General features: G+C 33.0%; 2 protein-coding genes across 2 annotated transcripts; both read left to right on the forward strand.

The window, feature by feature from the left end:
• Positions 1–452: 452 nt before the first annotated feature.
• LOC145332518 (uncharacterized) lies at positions 453–9,047 on the forward strand. The gene is made up of 7 exons (XM_080177519.1): positions 453–615; positions 2,829–2,894; positions 3,221–3,257; positions 3,629–3,695; positions 4,429–4,451; positions 8,179–8,244; positions 9,033–9,047. Exons 1-7 carry the CDS (start codon positions 458–460, stop codon positions 9,045–9,047), a joined length of 432 nt encoding a protein of 143 aa, XP_080033645.1. The 5' UTR covers positions 453–457.
• A 2,144-nt stretch (positions 9,048–11,191) lies between these two features.
• Positions 11,192–15,819, forward strand: LOC145332757 (uncharacterized). Its single transcript, XM_080177810.1, has 8 exons — positions 11,192–11,231; positions 11,944–11,975; positions 12,349–12,407; positions 13,397–13,494; positions 13,881–13,935; positions 14,852–14,905; positions 15,227–15,306; positions 15,747–15,819. The coding sequence occupies exons 3-8, from the start codon at positions 12,357–12,359 to the stop codon at positions 15,787–15,789; spliced, it is 381 nt and encodes a 126-aa protein (XP_080033936.1). The 5' UTR covers positions 11,192–11,231; positions 11,944–11,975; positions 12,349–12,356; the 3' UTR covers positions 15,790–15,819.
• Positions 15,820–18,996: the final 3,177 nt, after the last annotated feature.

Genomic DNA, 18,996 nt, shown 5'->3' on the forward strand with positions numbered 1-18,996 from the left:
TTATTGACAATGTCTGTATATCACATATCATAAATTTTGTCTACTATTAAAAAGAAAATATTTTTTTATCTTTTTATATTTCGATCTCACTGGTATCCAAAGTTTTATAACCACGTTATCTTATTTATCGTAGCATGATCGTAACTTAAAACTTTGAGTTCCTCAACTGAATTTTTTATTGGATGATCTCTAACTAGAATTCAAAACTTAAAAACAAATAATTTAATCTTCAATAGTTGTAATTTTGTTTATCATCATTGAGGATGTATATAAAATTTTCTTCCATTGTCTTATCCCTTGAGATTTATCAAACTTAAGACATTGTGAGTATTGTCTATTTAGAAAAATAGCCTAAAACCACCTTGCATCTATGTCGAGCTTCCCTATAAATAAATTGCTATTATATTATTAATTAGCAACTGAGGGACGAAAAATACTTTTTTTTCAGAAAAAAAAGATGGGAGAAAAAACTCGATTTCAGCAATTTTTGGATACGAAATTAGGCAAAGATTTTTATCAAGTTTATTCCAGAAAAAATTTACTAAATTTGCTAAGAATTTTATCAATCTGCGGATTGATTTCTACCTTTGCCTATATTTCTGAAAAAAATAAAAGGTAACTTTTTGGTGAAAGCCTTTTTTTGATATTTAGTAACCTAGACTCTGATTTCAAACCACCATTATCCTTATAAAAACAAAGATGACAACATCCATAAAAGCGAGGCTCTGAAACGGTATGACTGACGAACATTAACTCTTGTAGAGTGTCAGAATTGAATAAACAAAATGTAAATAAATAAGTTTGGACAAAATTATACGTAAATTTGTTGCAAAAATTGTTTAAGGACATACTCACAGTTTTAGGACTTGATTAAGGAGATGCTTCGCTTATAAAATTGTACCTTGTTGAAATAGGTATAAGACTCCAAAAATCAGATCAATTGGATGATTATATCACATAAAAAATTGTTATTAAAAAAGTTAAAAATAAACATGTTTAAAATGGACGTACGGACATTCTGGTAACGATTATATAGTTGCGACGCTTTGTAAACCGTACCTAACTACTACAGGAATCATCAATGCAATCATCATGCAAAGTTTAAAACCGATAACACAGTTCTAATATGCCTAAATTAACGAAATAGTTATACGTTACGACGGACCGACCCTAATTATTGAAAAGATTCGATTTTAAAAACTTGGGTTCAACGCATTCTTGTGTTTTAAATGATTTATTATTCTTATTAGAAAAATCATAAATAATTACATATTACACATATTTATATATACATGTTAAAACATAATGTTATATTTTGATTTATATTGATATCATATTATTACTTTTTTATAAGAATGGAGATCGGACGTTATCTATCAACTAAAATAGTTTGTATTGGCCTTATATCCTAAAACAAATCTATAAAATTAGTTACTAAACTGTAATTTAATCCAATGGAATCAAGATTTATGGTAAATTGCGCTAAAGTTTGGGAGAAAAAGTTATCCTCATTCCACCTTATAATGCATTCTTCTTTGCTTGCTTTTAGAGCCCTATCCTTTGCTATAAGTATAAGTAAAGTTATTTGTGGGAAGTCATTCCCTTTAAAACATTCATAATAAATATTAAATAAATACAAATTTTCTTATATAAAAAAAATTCTGGGCATTCATTATTATATGTTTTATCCAAAGATGTGGCCATACAGTGAGCGAAATATTTTGCAAACTTGCATTAAAAAATTGCATGTTCACTGTCATTTATAACTTTGCATGATTTGCATAAATTGCTTTCAATAATATTCCATTTAAAAAGCATGTTAGAGCTTACTAATGTACGAGTAACTTGTTCAAAAAGAAAACCCTTAAAGTTCATAGTTATGGGCAAGTTAAGTATGGAAATAATTTTTGTCAATTTTTCTTGAATTCAAAGGAGGATGTGCTGACCAAATCTTTTCTTGTGCATTTGCTTAAAATAAAGGGCAAAAATGGAAGGAGAATTAAATGACATTGTCATAATAGTTTTATTTGCATTTTTGCTTTGTTTTGAAGAAATACATTCAAAAATTAAAGTAACTGTATATCTGTGAGTATGTCTGTCCGTGTGTCTTTCTGCACCGAAGCATTTCTCTAAACGCTGAACCGACATTGTTTTTCTTTCTAGTTTAGTTTCTCATTTCAAAAATACAGAATACTGTTTAAGGACATACTGACATTTTTAGGACTTGATTATAGAGATGCTTCGCTTATAAAATTATGCTGTGTTGTCATAGGAGTCAGTATTCCAATAAATTGGATGATTATATCACATAAAAAATTGTTGTTAAAAAAGTTAAAAATAAACATGTTTAAAATGGACGTACGGACATTCTGGTAACGATTATAGAGTTGCTTTCTAAATCTTACCTAACTACTACAGGAATCATCATGCAAAGTTTGAAATCGATAGGACAGTTCTAACATGCCTAAATTAACGAAAAAGTTATCCGTTACGGGCGTACGGACGGACCGACCCTAATTATGGAAAAGCTTCGCTTGTAAAACTTGGGTTCAACGCATTCTTATATATTTATCTTATTAAAGTAACTGGGTATCTATGGGTCTGTCTGTCTGTGTGTCTTTCTGCATCGAAGGATACCTTTAAACGCTTTCCAGTATAGTCATGGGTGGGTTTATAGCTATTTTGGGAGAGGGTATCACCACCCTACCAAGAGAAAACACCTAAAATACCAAAAATTGTGGGTAATTTAAAACGCAGACTCTTCTAAGCGAGTTACAGGGTGCGCCATTATAAACACAACTTATGAATAAAAATGTACTTTTATCTAGATTTAATTCTTGGGCAGAAAGAATAAAAGAATCAGAAATGGATTATGATTGCGAGGATTTAAAAAGGTAAAACAACATTTTAGCCAATAAATGACTAAAAAAGATAAGAATTAGATAATATGGCTTTATGATTATTCTCTTTTATTTGTTGGGCTTAAAAACTATGGGTACTTTTATTACAACTTGATTACCTGATTGATTTAAACTAGCAGTGTCTAAACCCTTAAACCAATAATCTACAGAATAGGGATATACACTTATCGTCAAGTTTCTTGGTGTCCCTTTATCGCCATTTAGGATTAAAGTTTTTTCTTGTATATTTCTTTTAACTCTTTTTATTCTCTTTTATCAACATAGGCCAATATTTAAAATCTAACAAAATAATGTTTCAGGTTGTTGGACGAAAAAAATTATGCTGAACTGGATAGAAGGGACTTTCATACAAAAATATATTCACACAAAGTGCCTTTGAAGCACTGAAATCCCTCCCACCCCCTTAAATATACATTATAAATAACGAAGGTTGGGTACTGTTTTCCTCTATGCCTAGCCCCTGCGGTGCCCTAATCCTGCGGGGCAATACAGTTACCAATACTACCCAATCTGACTAAGAGTTATATTTTTTTTAACAAACAGATTAAAAATTAACCCTACCCCCCCCCCCCGAAAGAAAATAAGGGGAGGGGGGATGTTTTGTTCTGGAAAAGAACCAGCTATCTAACAATATATTTTTAAAGAAATTTTGCTAATAAATGTTAATGCTCAAAAATTTATTGTTTTTGTATGAAAATATCATTCCTAGATATCCTGATATAAATAATAAGATAGCCATAACAGTTGTCGGCCGGACAGGCGAAGAAGTTGTAGGTATTATAGAGTAGATGCACTACAGCGAATTTGGTCATTTAGAAAAGAACGTGTCCTAACTTTTGTGAATTTTTTAACCAATTCGTGACAAGCTCAACAATGTTCAAAGTTTTAATTCACCGGGCTTCAACAAAATATTTTTTTTCTCAATAATTACTCATAATAACATAATTCAAGAAGTAAAGTGTCAGATTAAAGATCTTACTATTTTTGTTCATAATGGCAATTTTTGTTGCGTTTTAGTACCTTAAAACCAACTTATTATTTTTTAAAACTGAAATTACTTCAAAAATAAGTGTCTACAAAAAAACGATTGCATATCTAAATTCTATGGATCATTTTACTTCAACTACTTACTAAAAGCACCGACTAGCTAGTTTAAAAAACACAAAAGTTAGGACACGTTCTTTATAAATATTTTATTGTATATATAAAAATTTCGTTATTATCCTATTATGTTTGTTCGTTAAGAATCCGCTAACCACTGAACCAATAAAGATCTTTATTTTAGAGAAGCACAGGGATCTAAAGGGATAAGACAATAAGGCCGATAAATTGATGCACATCCCCAATGCTGATACACAAAATTAACCCTTCTGTAGATTACAATTATGTATTGAAACGATTGGACACTCAACTTAATGAACAAACCAATCAAAATTTAATACCTATATTCCTATTTTTATTTATCTTTGCAAAAAACTAAACTAAAACAGATTTCATTTGTTTTTAGGTGACGTTGTTTATTTATCGAGAAGGAAAAAAATCATGGCCTTTAAAAATGTGTGGGTTCAACTTCCCACATTTTATAATTGTTTTATATTTAGAATATTTATTTCATTAAATGAAACAATATACAAAGTAAAAAGGGTATGATTATTGTTTGTTAAAATGTTAGTGTTAAAATAAAAAAATAAAACTTATTAGTTCTTACGAGAGGGAACGTCGTTTATAATTGTTTTAGGAGGGGAGAGGGGAAAATTGGGTGCTTGCTTACATGTGAAGACCGGAGCACCGAAAACCCCCCCCCCCCCCGCTTAGTTTTGACAAAAATCAAAAATAAGGGGGGGGTAGTTTTTTAATGTCTGGAAAACGGCAAGGAGGCAAAAAGCACCGCAAGGCAAAGAATTAACCCCCCCCCCCTTAATTTTGAAGAAAATCAAAAATAAGGGGGGGGGGGTAGTTTTTTCACGCCAGAAAGTTGAGTGAGGTAAATCAAGAAAATCCAGTATACCAGAGGGGAAACCTTATTACAGGGATATTCATATTTTGGGGCATAATTTCCTTATTTATTGACTTTGGCCAGTAAAAGGTTTTAATTTTGCGCAAAATTAAAACCTTTTACTGGCCAAAGTCAATAAATAAGGAAATTACGCCCCAAAACATGAATATCTCGTAATAAGGTTTCCCCTCTGGTATACTGGATTTACTTGATTTACCTCACTCAACTTTCTGGCGTGTTGTACAGTGAAAAAACTACCCCCCCTTATTTTTGATTTTCTTCAAAATTAAGGGGGGGGTTAATTCTTTGCCTTGCGGTGCTTTTTGCCTCCTTGCCGTTTTCCAGACATTAAAAAACTACCCCCCCCTTATTTTTGATTTTTGTCAAAACTAAGCGGGGGGGGGGGGGGGGGGTTTCGGTGCTCCAGTCTACCACATGTAAGCAAGTACCGAAAATTGTTTTTTTAAGGGTGATTTCAAAACACTCCAAAAATACCCTTAAACCATCCTTTTAAGGTTCTGCGATTATATCTTGATCATCACACGGAATGCTGGGATCGCCATAAATTGTAAGTCGATTGTTTGGTTATCGACCACATTTATGGCACACGGAAAAATTATGAGGAAATAAGTTACTTTAAGGTATGGGGACCGAAAAGAAAATAGTAATTAATTGTATGAAAGAAATTGTAAGTAGTCATATATACCTAAGGCATCAGCCTGTTGCAGAGCAAAATGTGTGTAAAAGGATTAATAATTAGTATTCATATTTACAAAGTAATAATTGCTATGGATTAATAATTAGTAATCAGATTTACAAAGTAATGATTGCAAGAGATAATAATAATTAGTATTCAAATTTACAAGGTAATAATAGTTAATTGCAATTTATATTTACAAAGTAATAATCATTAGAGATATATTAGAAAATATAAAGATAATTACAAATTTCAATTACCATCACAAAGTAATCAATTTCAGTGATTGATTAGTTTTATAATTACAAAAAAAGATAATTATAATTGTAAAGTAATAATAATTAGTATTAGATTTGTAATGGGATATGTATGTTAATTTATAATTTGAAAGATGTAATTTAGAAATGGCTATAATTGTAATATGATTATTATAATACTACAATAAAAGATAAAAGACAAATATAATAAATATTATTGATTGATTTGTAATAAGTTGGATAATAGTTTAATTAATAAGTAATAAGATAATAAAGATAATTAATATTAGTATTTTTTTAATTAGTTTTAATTGGTTAGATATTTTAATTGATAATTACTACATTATAAAATAGAATTAATTGGTTTAGGGGGGGTGGTGGTGTAATAATAACAGTAGTTGTTATTTTTTTTTAAATTTCAACTGAAACAAAACCGGTTAGATGTACAAAAAAACTCACTTTACATGAAATGTTGCAAATTAAATTTGCAAAAGAAAAGTATTTCAGGGTCGTTTTGATTGGAGGACTCCTTTGCCTCCAAAATGGCCGTTAAAATCTCGCGAACGGCAAAATCGCCGAAAATCGCGATTTCAGCGGCAAATAACGGCCAAAAGGTTCGCCGGAGGTGAATGATGCTTAAGTAAATACCTAGTCAATGAGAGATAGAGATAGAATGTATCATAATTGAAGTTACCTCTGATCCTAAATACCCCCCTGCAAGAAACAAGTTTGGATGAAATAATTTTTTAAGCCGAAGGCTCCAAAAAAATACATTTCGGGGGGTGGTGTAATAATAACAGTAGTTGTTATCTATTTTTAAATTTCAACTGGAACAAAACCGATTAAACGTACCAAAAAATTAACTTCACATGAAATGTAGCAAATTTAATTTGCAACAGAAAAGTATTTCAGAGTCATTTTGATTGGAGGGCCCCTTTGCCTCCTAAATGGCCGTTAAAACCTCGCGAACGGCAAAATCGCCAAAAATCGCGATTTCGGCGGCGAATAACGGCCAAACGGTCCGCCGGAGGTAAATGATGCATAAGTATAGAAATGTCCGCCTTGAAAAGTTCTACAAAAGTGAAGAAAAGGTCAATGTCGCTAAAACGACTCCGTCACCCCCTCAAGGGGCAAAAATCGAGATTTTTCGAAAAAACGTCAAAAAGCGCGCCTTCGGCGGCGCCTAACGGCCAAACGGTTCGCCCGAGGCGGATAATGCATAAGTAATGAAATGTCCGCTTCAAAAAGTTGGACAAACTTGCTTATGTATGTCAATCCAAAAAAACGACTCCTTGCACCAGTTTTGGCCGAAAAACCGAAAATCGCTACGTTTAACGGTCAATAACGGTCAAAACGGTCATTGGCGGGTCAAAATTTTTTTTCAGATTCTAACACGTCTCAATGGACTTGTTTTGTGGGCCTGATGTTCAGACCCCACCAAAATGACTCTTTCCTGTCCAAAATGGTCCCAACAGGTTTTTGTGAAAAACACCAAATTGCAAAACTTTGGGGGCCCATATCCCCCCCTTCGGGGGGGATGGGGGTCACCAAAATAAAACTTTCGGGATGCCATGACGGAGATTTATTGCCCTGAAAAAACCATTCGTCTCTATCTATCACGGTCTTGGCGGTATTAATGTTGCCCCATCGAAGGTTTTGAAAAATGGCTATTTTTTCACATAAGTCACTATTTGATGGAAAATTGCCGCGGTCACTTTTAAGGTGTTTTTTGGGCGCTTGCGCGCCCGCCACGCGCGGACCGTTGGTCCGATCGGCCCAAACTTTTTTTTGCTATCTGCGTATGGTAAATACGCAGCTTTTGACACCTTTCCCATTTTCCTAGGTCACCCCCTTCCCCCCCAAAAATGATAGGCAATACCTCCAACCCCCCCCGAAAACCGGTATATAAATTTTTTCTCATGATCAGGGTATATGGAAAAATCACAAGACGGATAGGCAAACAGACATAGTTCTACTTTATATAACTAGCGGCTTCGCCCCTAGCCTCTACCAATTTTTCGTATATTAGATTTAAAAGAAACAATTTTTTTTTGGGGGGGGTTGCGGGTGTCCCACTCCCCAAGAAAATAGTTATAAACCTTCCCGGGACCTATGAGAAGCTACCCTGTAAAGGAGAACCCGATCGGTTCAGCGGTTATCGAGATCCTTCGCTACAAACAAACAGACAGACAAACAAACATTGTTCTACTTTATATAATAGATTAACAAGCATACGGACAAACTAAAAATACATAAGTAACTGACAACCGCAACAACAAAAACTAGAAGCCATGTTCTTTTAACTGTAGGCCTTTATTGAATTGTCTGGAACCCGACCATCCATATGTTATCCAAGGAAACCACTATATTTTTGTTTGTTTTCTGTTTTTGAAGTCGACAATTAAAAAGTTCTGTCATAAAGGAGTAAAATACTTTTTACAAATACTTGTACAAATTCTGTAGAACCTTTTTAGGTTTTTATATTACCTTTAAAAATAAGGTCATACTGGCCTACCATTGGTCAATTAAAATATATACTGGCCTGACATTAGTAATATAGCCTGTGTATTGGCATATCATTGGTCATTTGTATTGTATGACGTCATTCTTTATTGGCTTATAAGGAGCTTCAATTATGTAGATCCACGTTTTTACTTGCTTACTTTGAGCATAGGCATTCCCTGCACACAAAATATTAGACATACAATTAATTTATTTTCAACATCTTTAGTTTTGTTTGAATACCCAATAAATAATTTACAAATAAAAATTTCGCAAAAATATTTGCTAAAGTATAGTGGTTCCATTTTGCAGCAATTAAAAGTTCCTGGGTTGAACCTGAAACTCCTGCAGAACCTTACTATCTACCACAAAGTATGATGAATCATCTTAAAATTGAGGAAAATTCACATTTTATTTTGGACAACTTCTTGAACTAAAGTTTAAATTGATTTTCAAAACGCAAACAGAATAAATCTTCTAAAAACACTAACAGCCGAGTTTGTCTATAATAGGTCCGTCCATTTCCAATTGCAAAGTTTCTATACTTTTGGACCTTTAACCCAAAGAACGTCTATATTTTATGTCTTTTGTTCCTTTTTTTTTTATAGGTCTTTTGTCTTTTAGGTCTTATGTTTTTAGGTTATTTTTTTGGTCTTTAGGTTCTTTGCTCTTAGATCTTTTGTAAGTATGTCCTTTTTCTATTAGGAATTTTGTCTTTGGGCCTTTTTACAAGGTCATATTTGGTCTTTTGTTGCAAAAATAGGACTCATAGTGTAAGATATCCTTATTTAAATGTAAGACAATGTCTGTCTGTGTTTCTCTTTGTACCGAAGGATCTCGCTCACTACTGGATCAATATGGTTCTCCTTTACAATTTAGCTACAATTCATAGGTCCTGAAAGATTTATATGTAATTTATTGCTTTTTTGAAGAAATGTGAATTTTCGAATTTTTCAGCATGACCAGCAAGCCCTTGATATAATGCAAATGATTTATAAGGAATGTTTCTTAATCATACTCTTCTAGAGTTCATGCACTACCATGACATTACTACCATTACATTACTACCATTACAGACAATAGCCTTTTGATTGCATAAACTTTTATTTAGTCTAAGTCTTAACTTTGCATAGTAATGAGTTTGTCTATGTAAGGCATAACCAATTTTTAATTTGCTTCAATCCCTGACATAGCAACCAGGGACGTCTAAGCTTTTAAGGGGGCCAAAATGATTGTTTCTTATGTATTTAAAAATTTGTATGGGGGTAAAATGGGTAGTTTCAAAGTTTGAGGGTGGTAATCAACAAAAAAACTTTACTGGAGTATTCAATTGAAGTATTCAACTTACTTTGTCTGTCTGTATGCAGTTCATGCTACTAAAACATTTCTTTAATAGTGATTTTAATTTTTTACACTCATTTCGTTTATAGATGTTGTTATTCCTGAACTCTTTAAGAATACATTTTTCTTAGGACAATATGACTGGAGGATTTTTCTTGGAGGCTGGCGCACAAAACTGTGCATGGTCAGTCACTTTGCCATTGGAGGCTAACTTTGGATGGAAAGGTACCTTCGCACATTGGTAATTGAATGGATGGTTCAATGCAGGGTTATAAAGTGAAAAGGCAATTGCAAATAAAACGGTGTATATCCCCAATGATGATACACAAAATTACTCCTTCTGTAGATTACAATTAGTGGTTAAAACGTTTGGACACTAAACTTAAGGAATCAAAAAATCAAAATTCAACAATATTCCTCATACCATATGAAAACATCCATATTAGAGAGGCTCTCAAACAAAACAATTTGCATTTATAGACAGATAGACAAAGTGAGTTGAAGAGTAAATGTTCAATGGTAAGAGGATCAATCATATATCTTTTGTAAATAATAACCAAATACGTTTTTAAAGGAACTTGTATGCCTTTCAGAGCATTACAGATAGACCGTCGGACCAAAATTATGAAGTAAAATTTAAAATTGATAATATCCAAGTTATTCACATTGGCCTTTCAATGATTCTTAAATCATAACCAACATAATTAAAGACAAGGCAAGCTTTATATTGGATGCAAAAGACAAATCCTCCCACAAAATTTCAGCTGCCTGTCTTTAATAGCATTCAAGTAAACAACATTTTCCCCTCAAGCTGACAGACAAACCTTACATTTTGGCTAACAAACCTACAAAAAAAAAAACATTTTTGTCGCCACTAAAAATTATTCATATGTTTAAGTAGTTACCAAAATATATTTTATTTTTAGGTTTATTGGTAGAAGCGAATCCTCATTTTTACAATGAATGTCTGACAGTCGGCAGAAGATCACACATTATTAATACTTGTCTAGGAATATAACTTAATATTTTAAATCCAGGAGACTACGAGGCAGCCAGCCTTTAACTAATAGACGTACAGCTGTGACTATTAATTTAAATTATATTGTAGCTGAACTGCGGCTGTTTGCAACTGTATGACGGCTGCAGTAGCAGATACAAAGTACTGGCTGCGGCTGATAAGTTCTACATTAAGTGTTTCCTTTTTTGTAGAATAAATTTAAAAGTATAAATGTATAACCCAGACAACAACCTGTCCCAAGTGGAGGAAATCTTCTTTGTTTGTTAGTAAATTGCTTTCTGCTCTTTTGTAGTGACCTGTCTGTGTTTATATTTCTGACGCTATTGGCTGATATTTATAGGCACATTTGAAAGTCGGCAAATGGTCCCTACCCAGTGGATAGAGGTACTAATAGCTCGTGCTCCCTCTATTCTTTTACTTTAATATTTGTAGTATATATTAAGTTTTATAAATTAGGAGCAAAAAAGTCACCACATTTTATCCATTTTGACTTCTCTAGGTTCATATCTGAGCAAATATAAAAGCATAAAATATTATCATTAGACAAACGGAAAAAGTTAATTACATTGCATATATACAGTAGCAATAAAAAAAAATAGAGGAAATAAAAAAACCCTAATAACTTTCAATGTCTTTTAAAGCTTGATAGACAGACCGATGGACCAAGTATTTTATTTACTAAATGCTCATTGGCATCATTGGTAATCATGTTTCGCCCTTATCATTTCCTACGAACATTACTGACATTACGAATTATGAAGTAACTTCCCTACTTAAGACTATATTAATGATTATTATTACAATTTAGGCGTTAAGAAACTCCGAACTTTAAATTTTGTTTTATCAACTAACGCATTACATTTTAAAAGTAATTTATAAGATTATTACCAGTTTTGTTAGCCTCAAGAGGGAACCCAGTAAAAGTGTCTGACTATGACGTCAGAAAAAATTAACAATTAACCAATGAGAGACCGCTATATATTTTACCATTGGTCAATTACAGTGAATACTGGCTTCTCATTGGTTAATTGTTATTTTTTTTCTGACGTCATAGTCCGACACTTTTACGAGGTTCTCAAGAGGCCGAAGTCCCAGGTCGAGAACCGGTTCTAATTCAGCGGATATCAATAGGTTTCCGAGGCCATACTGGAAATGAATTTATTATATAAAGTGATAATAATTTGGTCAGATATGTGTTTGTATATTTGTAGTGCTGGACAAGTGACCCACAATAACTTCACAGGTTTTATTCATTAATATACATTTAATCAACTAACCAGTGGCTACGCCCCTACAGGCCTCTCATTTTTTTTTTTTGGGGGGGGGGGGAGGATGAGTCGACCCTTCTCCACTTTCAATTTAAGTTTTATAAAGAAAAATTATTAAATTATTTCTTTTTCCTTTTAGAGGGAACATTTTTTCTAGGGGCGATTTCAGGAGGGTTGTTGTACCCGCCCAAAAAATAGTTATGAACCTTCCCAGGATCCATCAAAAGCTACTCTGTAAAAGAGAATTATTTTAGTTCAGCCGTTAGCGAGATAATTCGGTACACAGAAAGACAGACAGATGGACATCCTGTTACTTTTACATAAGGATTAATGAGCACAATTGTACAGGCGGCGTTATGGGAGGATTTGCCAAGGAAGAAAACCATTCTCAACACACACTGCTTGTTCAGGGAAAATAGTTTTAGGAATCATCATGCACGCGCAACAGAAAACAAGGATGACAATATCCATAAAAACGAATCTCTAAAATCAGAAGAGTAATAGAACTTAATACACAGAACATTAATTTCTAAGTCTAAACGAAATTGTACATAGATTTGTTGGTATTATCCTCTTAGAATTTTTTTTTTCAATTTTGAAAATTTGAGTATCCCCCCCCCCCCTCCGACAGCGAACTATGAACTCTGGCCGCAGAGCTCGGCTCCCTAGCCTGCCTAGCCGCAGCGCTCGGCCCCCTTGCCAGCCTAGCCGCAGCGCTCGGCCCCCTTGCCTGCCTAGCCGCAGCGCTCGGCTCCCTAGCATAAAACCTAACCTAACTTAAAATAGTTGTTAGTCGTTGTCGGGGGGGAGGGGGGTGGAGGTACTCAAATTTTCAAAATTGAAAAAAAAAATTTATAAGAGGATAACGCTGATTCGTTGCAAAATTTTAGAATTTGACTATAGAGATGCCTCGCTTATAATTCTGTACCTTGTTGTCCTAAGAATCATTATTCCAAAAATCAGATGTTAAGAAATCTGCATGCTTTCAATGGACGTACAGACTTTCTGGTCATGATTAGATTGTTGCTACGCTTTCTAAATTGTACCTAACTGTTATAGGAATCACCATGCAATGTTTTAAATCAATGGGACATGTTTAAATTAACCAAATGAGTTTACCGTTACGGACGGATGAACAGACAGACCTTAATTGCAGAAAAGCTTTTATTTTAAAAATGTGTACTTAGTGTAGTTCACGGTAAAATGTTCCTGGTATCGAGTATCTACAAAAATCAGTGAACTTTAAAGGCTGCCATGACAAACGGCTAAACGTACATGTTGTGTGCGCCTACTATGTTGTGTAAATTCATAACAAAAGCTAACTTAAGGAAACAACATCTTTAGTTTCATTGGCAATGCGTTAAATTCTATAAAATTACTCAAACTAATTTTACTCCAGTGTTATCCAGTGTATTCTTTACTACAAGCCATGGGAAATCCGACAGTCAATTTGTTTGTACTAGATATTGAAGGATATGAGCTTGATATTCTTAGGTTTTTTGTTGCTGCACGATGAAGGTATTTCAAAATGGAATACCTTGTTTATATGTTTGTAAAATAAGTTTTAAGTAAGAAGACATTTACATTTGTAATTCAAAATTTTCATCATATGATCATACATAGAGTTATGTAAATTGTAAACCTAATACAAATTAGCGATGCAAAGTTATTCAGGGTCACATTTTGTACAGTATATTTTCTGTATATATGGCTTTCTCTCCAGTTTGACAAAAAAAATATTAAAACATGAACACAGTTTTGAAACCATCTAATTATTCACCTTATACAGTTATTATATAACCATCGTAACTATTGAATCATCGTACATTCTTGGAGCACCAGATATCTGTCATCAAAGCATCAACAAATTTTGCTTGCAGAACAATTCCCTGGGACAAAGTAGACATTGAAGTTTTATCGGTGGAAACAGCATTAGCAGGAAATAAAAATTCATTTATTCTATTTATAGATATTATGGAAGTTGCACTAGATATTCATGTACTCTAATAAAGTGTTACTCGCAGCTGGCTAAAATAACAAAACCCCCCATCCACCCTCTTTACCCTAACTAATCCCCTCTTACAGAATGAACAAACTGACCAATAAGTGAGGCCAATTAAAAATCAAAATTTATGACAAATTTCCCCAAATTACAAATAAGATTCTGATCTCGGAAATGACTTAACCAATGAGTCCAAAATTTCCAGAGATGCACAGTATTGGTCATGGACTTGGGCCCTCCCCCCAAAACAAGAGATTTTTTCTCTTTTTGTTGCAGTGTTGTACCTCTAGATCCTAGGGGTGAAGTCCCCACTTGTTCATGAATCAATGGAGGTGTCTTGACTGAATAAATTTTATTTTCATGAATCTATTGTAATTGTACAAGACATGTTTCATGCTATTTTTGTAGGAGATATTAACTTTTCTATAACCTCTCCCTCCCCCCTCCAAACCCAAAAAAGGGTTTTGTTTCAATATACAAAGCTAGAAATTCTAGTGGAATGCTAAAAACAGCCTTTATTATAACATGGATGGCAGCATCCATAAGTAGTAGAACATAAGAAAATCATGGGTTGGATGTCAGTTGGTGAGCAGATGTTCAGTTGTCATTACAAAGAAAAGAAAGGGAGAGAATATTATAAACTCAAAGCATACCCGATAGACGGACAGACAGACCAAACTAAATATAGATTAGATATGTATTAGGAATCTTTACCAAAAGTTATAGCTATCTTTCTTCAATAGCGGCCAAGGAAATCATATTTCCCCCTTAACATTAAAGACTGACGGACGGACAAAGTTAATTGCAAAGTGGTTTTGCCACTGAAACGAATTTTTATTTAAAAATTGTGCAGGACTAATCCAGAAAGAATCATCTCCAGAAATGATTATAAAATACATGGAGGTAAGTCAAATATAAGTTTTAAAAACAAGGATGACAGCATCCATAAAAGCGAACTTAATATGCAGAATAAAAATTTAAAGTCTTTGCAAAAACTTGTTGCAAAATTGCGTTAATTATAGACTCTAATTATAGAAAGTTTCCAATTTAAACACATATTATTAAAGTGTAGTAAATAAGAAGTGTGTAAAAAGTCACAAAATATCTTATTAAAGTGTGTGATGTTATGTCTTTAAAGATGATGTCTACCAACCGTTTAATTTAAATTTTGTCCACTTTTTCTTTAAAAAATCACCCTCATTTATGCTCTTTTTTAACCCCTAGGATGTTGGGTATACAATGTTTCACCACAGAAATCAAGAATCAGAAATATTTGGACGGGTACAAGACCATCTGTTTGTCAGGCATCAAGATAATATAATTCATAGTTTTTTGATTCGTTGCAATTCTTATTTCTTCTCAATCTAAACTGACAGAAGCAGTTAACGTTTGCATAAGAAGGACTATAGATTGATAATCTGAAATAGCCAGTATCAAATAATGCACAGGAAAAGCTTCACTGAAGAAAAAAAGCGTCAGTCTTTTTCGCGTATTTACGTGCATTATTGAGTAATGACTCTTTAAGATTATTTGTTGGCCTTTTTTGTCGGTTAAAATTTTGTGCGAGCAAAATCTTTACGTTTCACCGTTTGGTCGTTAGCAGCCTTTAAAGTTCTTAGATTTTTGGAGATAATCTTTACCACTTACATTTACCATGAACTGCTCTAGATCCTAACTTAAATATCCACGGAAAGCTGTCTATAAATATATATTAAAGGTTTAAAATGTTATTATCTTTGATTAGAAATGATGTGGTAAAGAAAAGAAATGTCGTGCAATTAAAATAAAACTACAAAAACTATTATAACTAATTTAAAGATAAATCTATTTGTGTTTATGAATATTCTGTAATATATTTTTTTTAAGCGGAAAGCTACTCTTTAATCGGAATGTAATCATACGTCCATCCGTAACTATACAAAATTAACCCATTCCACATTGGGGCAAATCAACCCAAAAGGGGATTTAATTATTTAGTACCCTTAAAAATTCATCTCACAAAAATTTCATTTTCTACTTTTTTGTAGGTAATTTAACAACAAACAAATTTGCTTTTATGTTTTTTTCTGTCATTTGAAAGAAACATGGAGATAAAGGTCATTTTATGAAGGTAGATAGAAAATTACCAGATTAACCCCTCCCGAAAATAGCCCCCCCTTACCCTATCCATCTATCTATCCATCAATCTTTCCATATATCTATCCATCTATCTATCCATCTATCTATCCATCTATTTATCCATCTATCTATCCATCTATCTATTCATCTATCTATCCATCTATCTATCCATCTATCTATCCATCTATCTATCCATCTATCTATCCATCTATCTATCCATCTATCTATCCATCTATCTATCCATCTATCTATCCATCTATCTATCCATATATCTATCCATCTATCTATCCATCTATCTATCCATCTATCTATCCATCTATCTATCCATCTATCTATCCATCTATTTATCCATCTATCTATCCATCTATCTATCCATCTATCTATCCATCTATCTATCCATCTATCTATCCATCTATCTATCCATCTATCTATCCATCTATCTATCCATCTATCTATCCATCTATCTATCCATCTATCTATCCATCTATCTATCCATCTATCTATCCATCTATCTATCCATCTATCTATCCATCTATCTATCCATCTATCTATCCATCTATCTATCCATCTATCTATCCATCTATCTATCCATCTATCTATCCATCTATCTATCCATCTATCTATCCATCTATCTATCCATCTATCTATCCATCTATCTATCCATCTATCTATCCATCTGTCTATCCATCTATATATCGATCCATCTATCTGTCCAACAACTATTCATCTCTTTATCCATCAACTATCAATTTATCCATCCATCAATCTATCCCTCTATCTATCCATCTGTCTATCCATTTACTTATCCATCTATCTATCCATATATCTATTCATCTACCTTTCCATCTATCTATCCATCTATCTATCCATCAACTATCTTGAATTTCGTGTTTAAAATGTCTAATTAGGGGTTTTGGTTATCAGAGCAATATGAGAATTTTTTAGTAGCGCAGTACCCTAGTACTAGCTTTTTGGGCACTTAAAAGTGTAACTATGTCAATTGTAGTCCGATTTTAGTGTTCAAAGTGTCAAATTTGGGGTCATGGAATTCATTTCAGTAGGTGGGGAGGGGATGGTGTAAATGGGGGTGGATGGGGATCCTTATTTTAGCAAGCTACAAGTTTCACTTTATTTTTATTTTTATGTTTATTTTTATGTGGGCATGATTAACATAAATTTTTATAAACTAATATCTATATTTATAATGATATTATGATTCTTGTTTACTGTTCATATGAATACTAGCGGCTTCGCCCCTAGCCTCTAGGGGATTTGCCCCAAGAGGTAATTAAACAAGGATGACAACATCCATGAAAGAAGTGAAGCTCTGAATTGGAAGGACAAACAAACATTAACACTTGTGAAGTGTCAGAACTGAATATTAATGCATGTCTATACAAAATTGTAATTAAAACTGATTAAATACATGTTACTGTTTGAGGACATACTGACGTTTTTAGGACTTGATTATAGAGATGCTTCGCTTATAACATTACACCTTATTGAAATAGGAATCAGAATTAAAAAAATCAGATGAATATGATATTTTTAACATTCAAAACCATTATTTGTTGTCAAAAAAGTAAAAATCAGCTTGTTATAAATGGATGTACGGACTTTCTGGTAACGATTATAGAGTTGCTGTGCTTTCTAAGTCTAAGTTAAGTAAAAGAGCTATCTGTACCAGACGTACGGACGGACCGACCCTAATTATAGAAATATGAAAAAATTGAGGAGGATTTTTATTTTTGAAAAAGAGCTTTAAACAACCACAGGACCAGTAGATATATTCCCTGAAGAGTAGAATTCAATCGGTTTAGTGGTTAGCGAGATCTTAAGAGACAGACAAACAGACATCAAGCTACTTTGTATTATTTATTAACACCTAGGGATCTAAGGAACAAAACAATAACCGATTAATATGTACATCCCCAATATTGATACATATTTAATAAACTATATTACAAAATTATTTGTCTGTAGATGACAATTAGTGGTTGAAAAGTTTTGACACTTATCTTAATGAACCAACCAATAAAAAATCAATTAAATTTCCTGAAGTTCTTATGCTAACAAATACAAAAACATTATTATAAAACTTTGAAGGTTGGGGACTAGTGTAATTAACAGTCCCCTCCCTTTCTTATTAAAACTGCTGATGTTAAACATGAATATCATGTAACTAAACAATTTAAAAACAAAGCATTACCAATAGACAGACAGATAGACTACTTGCTAATTCCAATTTAGAATGATTGTAAGAACCTCACGTTATTTGCATATTAACTTTGCCTTTCCGCAGTGAGGTAGGGGACATTGGGCTGTTTATAACACTAGTCCCCAAAGTTTTACAGTTGTGTGTTCAAACGTTTTAACTACTAACTTTATTCTACACAAGGGGTAATTTTGTGTATTATCATTGGGGATGTACAACAATTTATTGACCTTTGTCTTATCCCTTTAGATCCCTGATATTTGTAATAATCTATAGAAAAGATTATTTAGTTACATTAAAACATCAAACATATAGAATTTTAGATTCAGGTTCAGCCCCTCCCCCCCTCTCCTTCTCATCATTTAGTGCAATAGAACTTGAAAATATTTATTATTAACTTTAGTTCTAAGTCAGAATAAATATTTCCCAATTTGTCTATGATTTTGTGTCTTTTATTTATTTGAATTATATCTTAAGTTTTGACTTTAAAAGTGCATTTAAACGCTTTTTCTTACAAACTTTTCGTGCACTTACGTTCAGAAAACGGACTAAAAACCCCTACGGGGGCGCGATGGAGGTAAGTGAAACCAGTACTGGCGATTAAAATATGTCTTTGGGTAATCAAATATCGTTTTTTTAGCCGGCGACACCTGGCAAAAAC

This window comes from Acartia tonsa, chromosome 11 (assembly GCF_053477335.1).
Source record: "Acartia tonsa isolate MP-2025a chromosome 11, ASM5347733v1, whole genome shotgun sequence".
Classification (NCBI taxonomy): Eukaryota; Metazoa; Arthropoda; class Copepoda; order Calanoida; family Acartiidae; genus Acartia; species Acartia tonsa.

What these genes read in the sequence shown, in the direction of transcription:
- LOC145332757 (XM_080177810.1), top strand. Translation starts at nt 12,357, where the DNA reads ATGGGAGGATTTGCCAAGGAAGAAAACCATTCTCAACACACACTGCTT. An exon ending in TATCGGTGGAAACAGCATTA is followed by an intron (nt 13,936 to 14,851) that starts GCAGGAAATAAA and finishes TTTAAAAATTGT; the next exon opens with GCAGGACTAATCCAGAAAGA. An exon ending in CAAGACCATCTGTTTGTCAG is followed by an intron (nt 15,307 to 15,746) that starts GCATCAAGATAA and finishes ATCTTTGATTAG; the next exon opens with AAATGATGTGGTAAAGAAAA.
- LOC145332518 (XM_080177519.1), top strand. Translation starts at nt 458, where the DNA reads ATGGGAGAAAAAACTCGATTTCAGCAATTTTTGGATACGAAATTAGGC. An exon ending in GACAGGCGAAGAAGTTGTAG is followed by an intron (nt 3,696 to 4,428) that starts GTATTATAGAGT and finishes ATTTGTTTTTAG; the next exon opens with GTGACGTTGTTTATTTATCG. An exon ending in ACGTTGTTTATTTATCGAGA is followed by an intron (nt 4,452 to 8,178) that starts AGGAAAAAAATC and finishes TCTTTTAACTGT; the next exon opens with AGGCCTTTATTGAATTGTCT.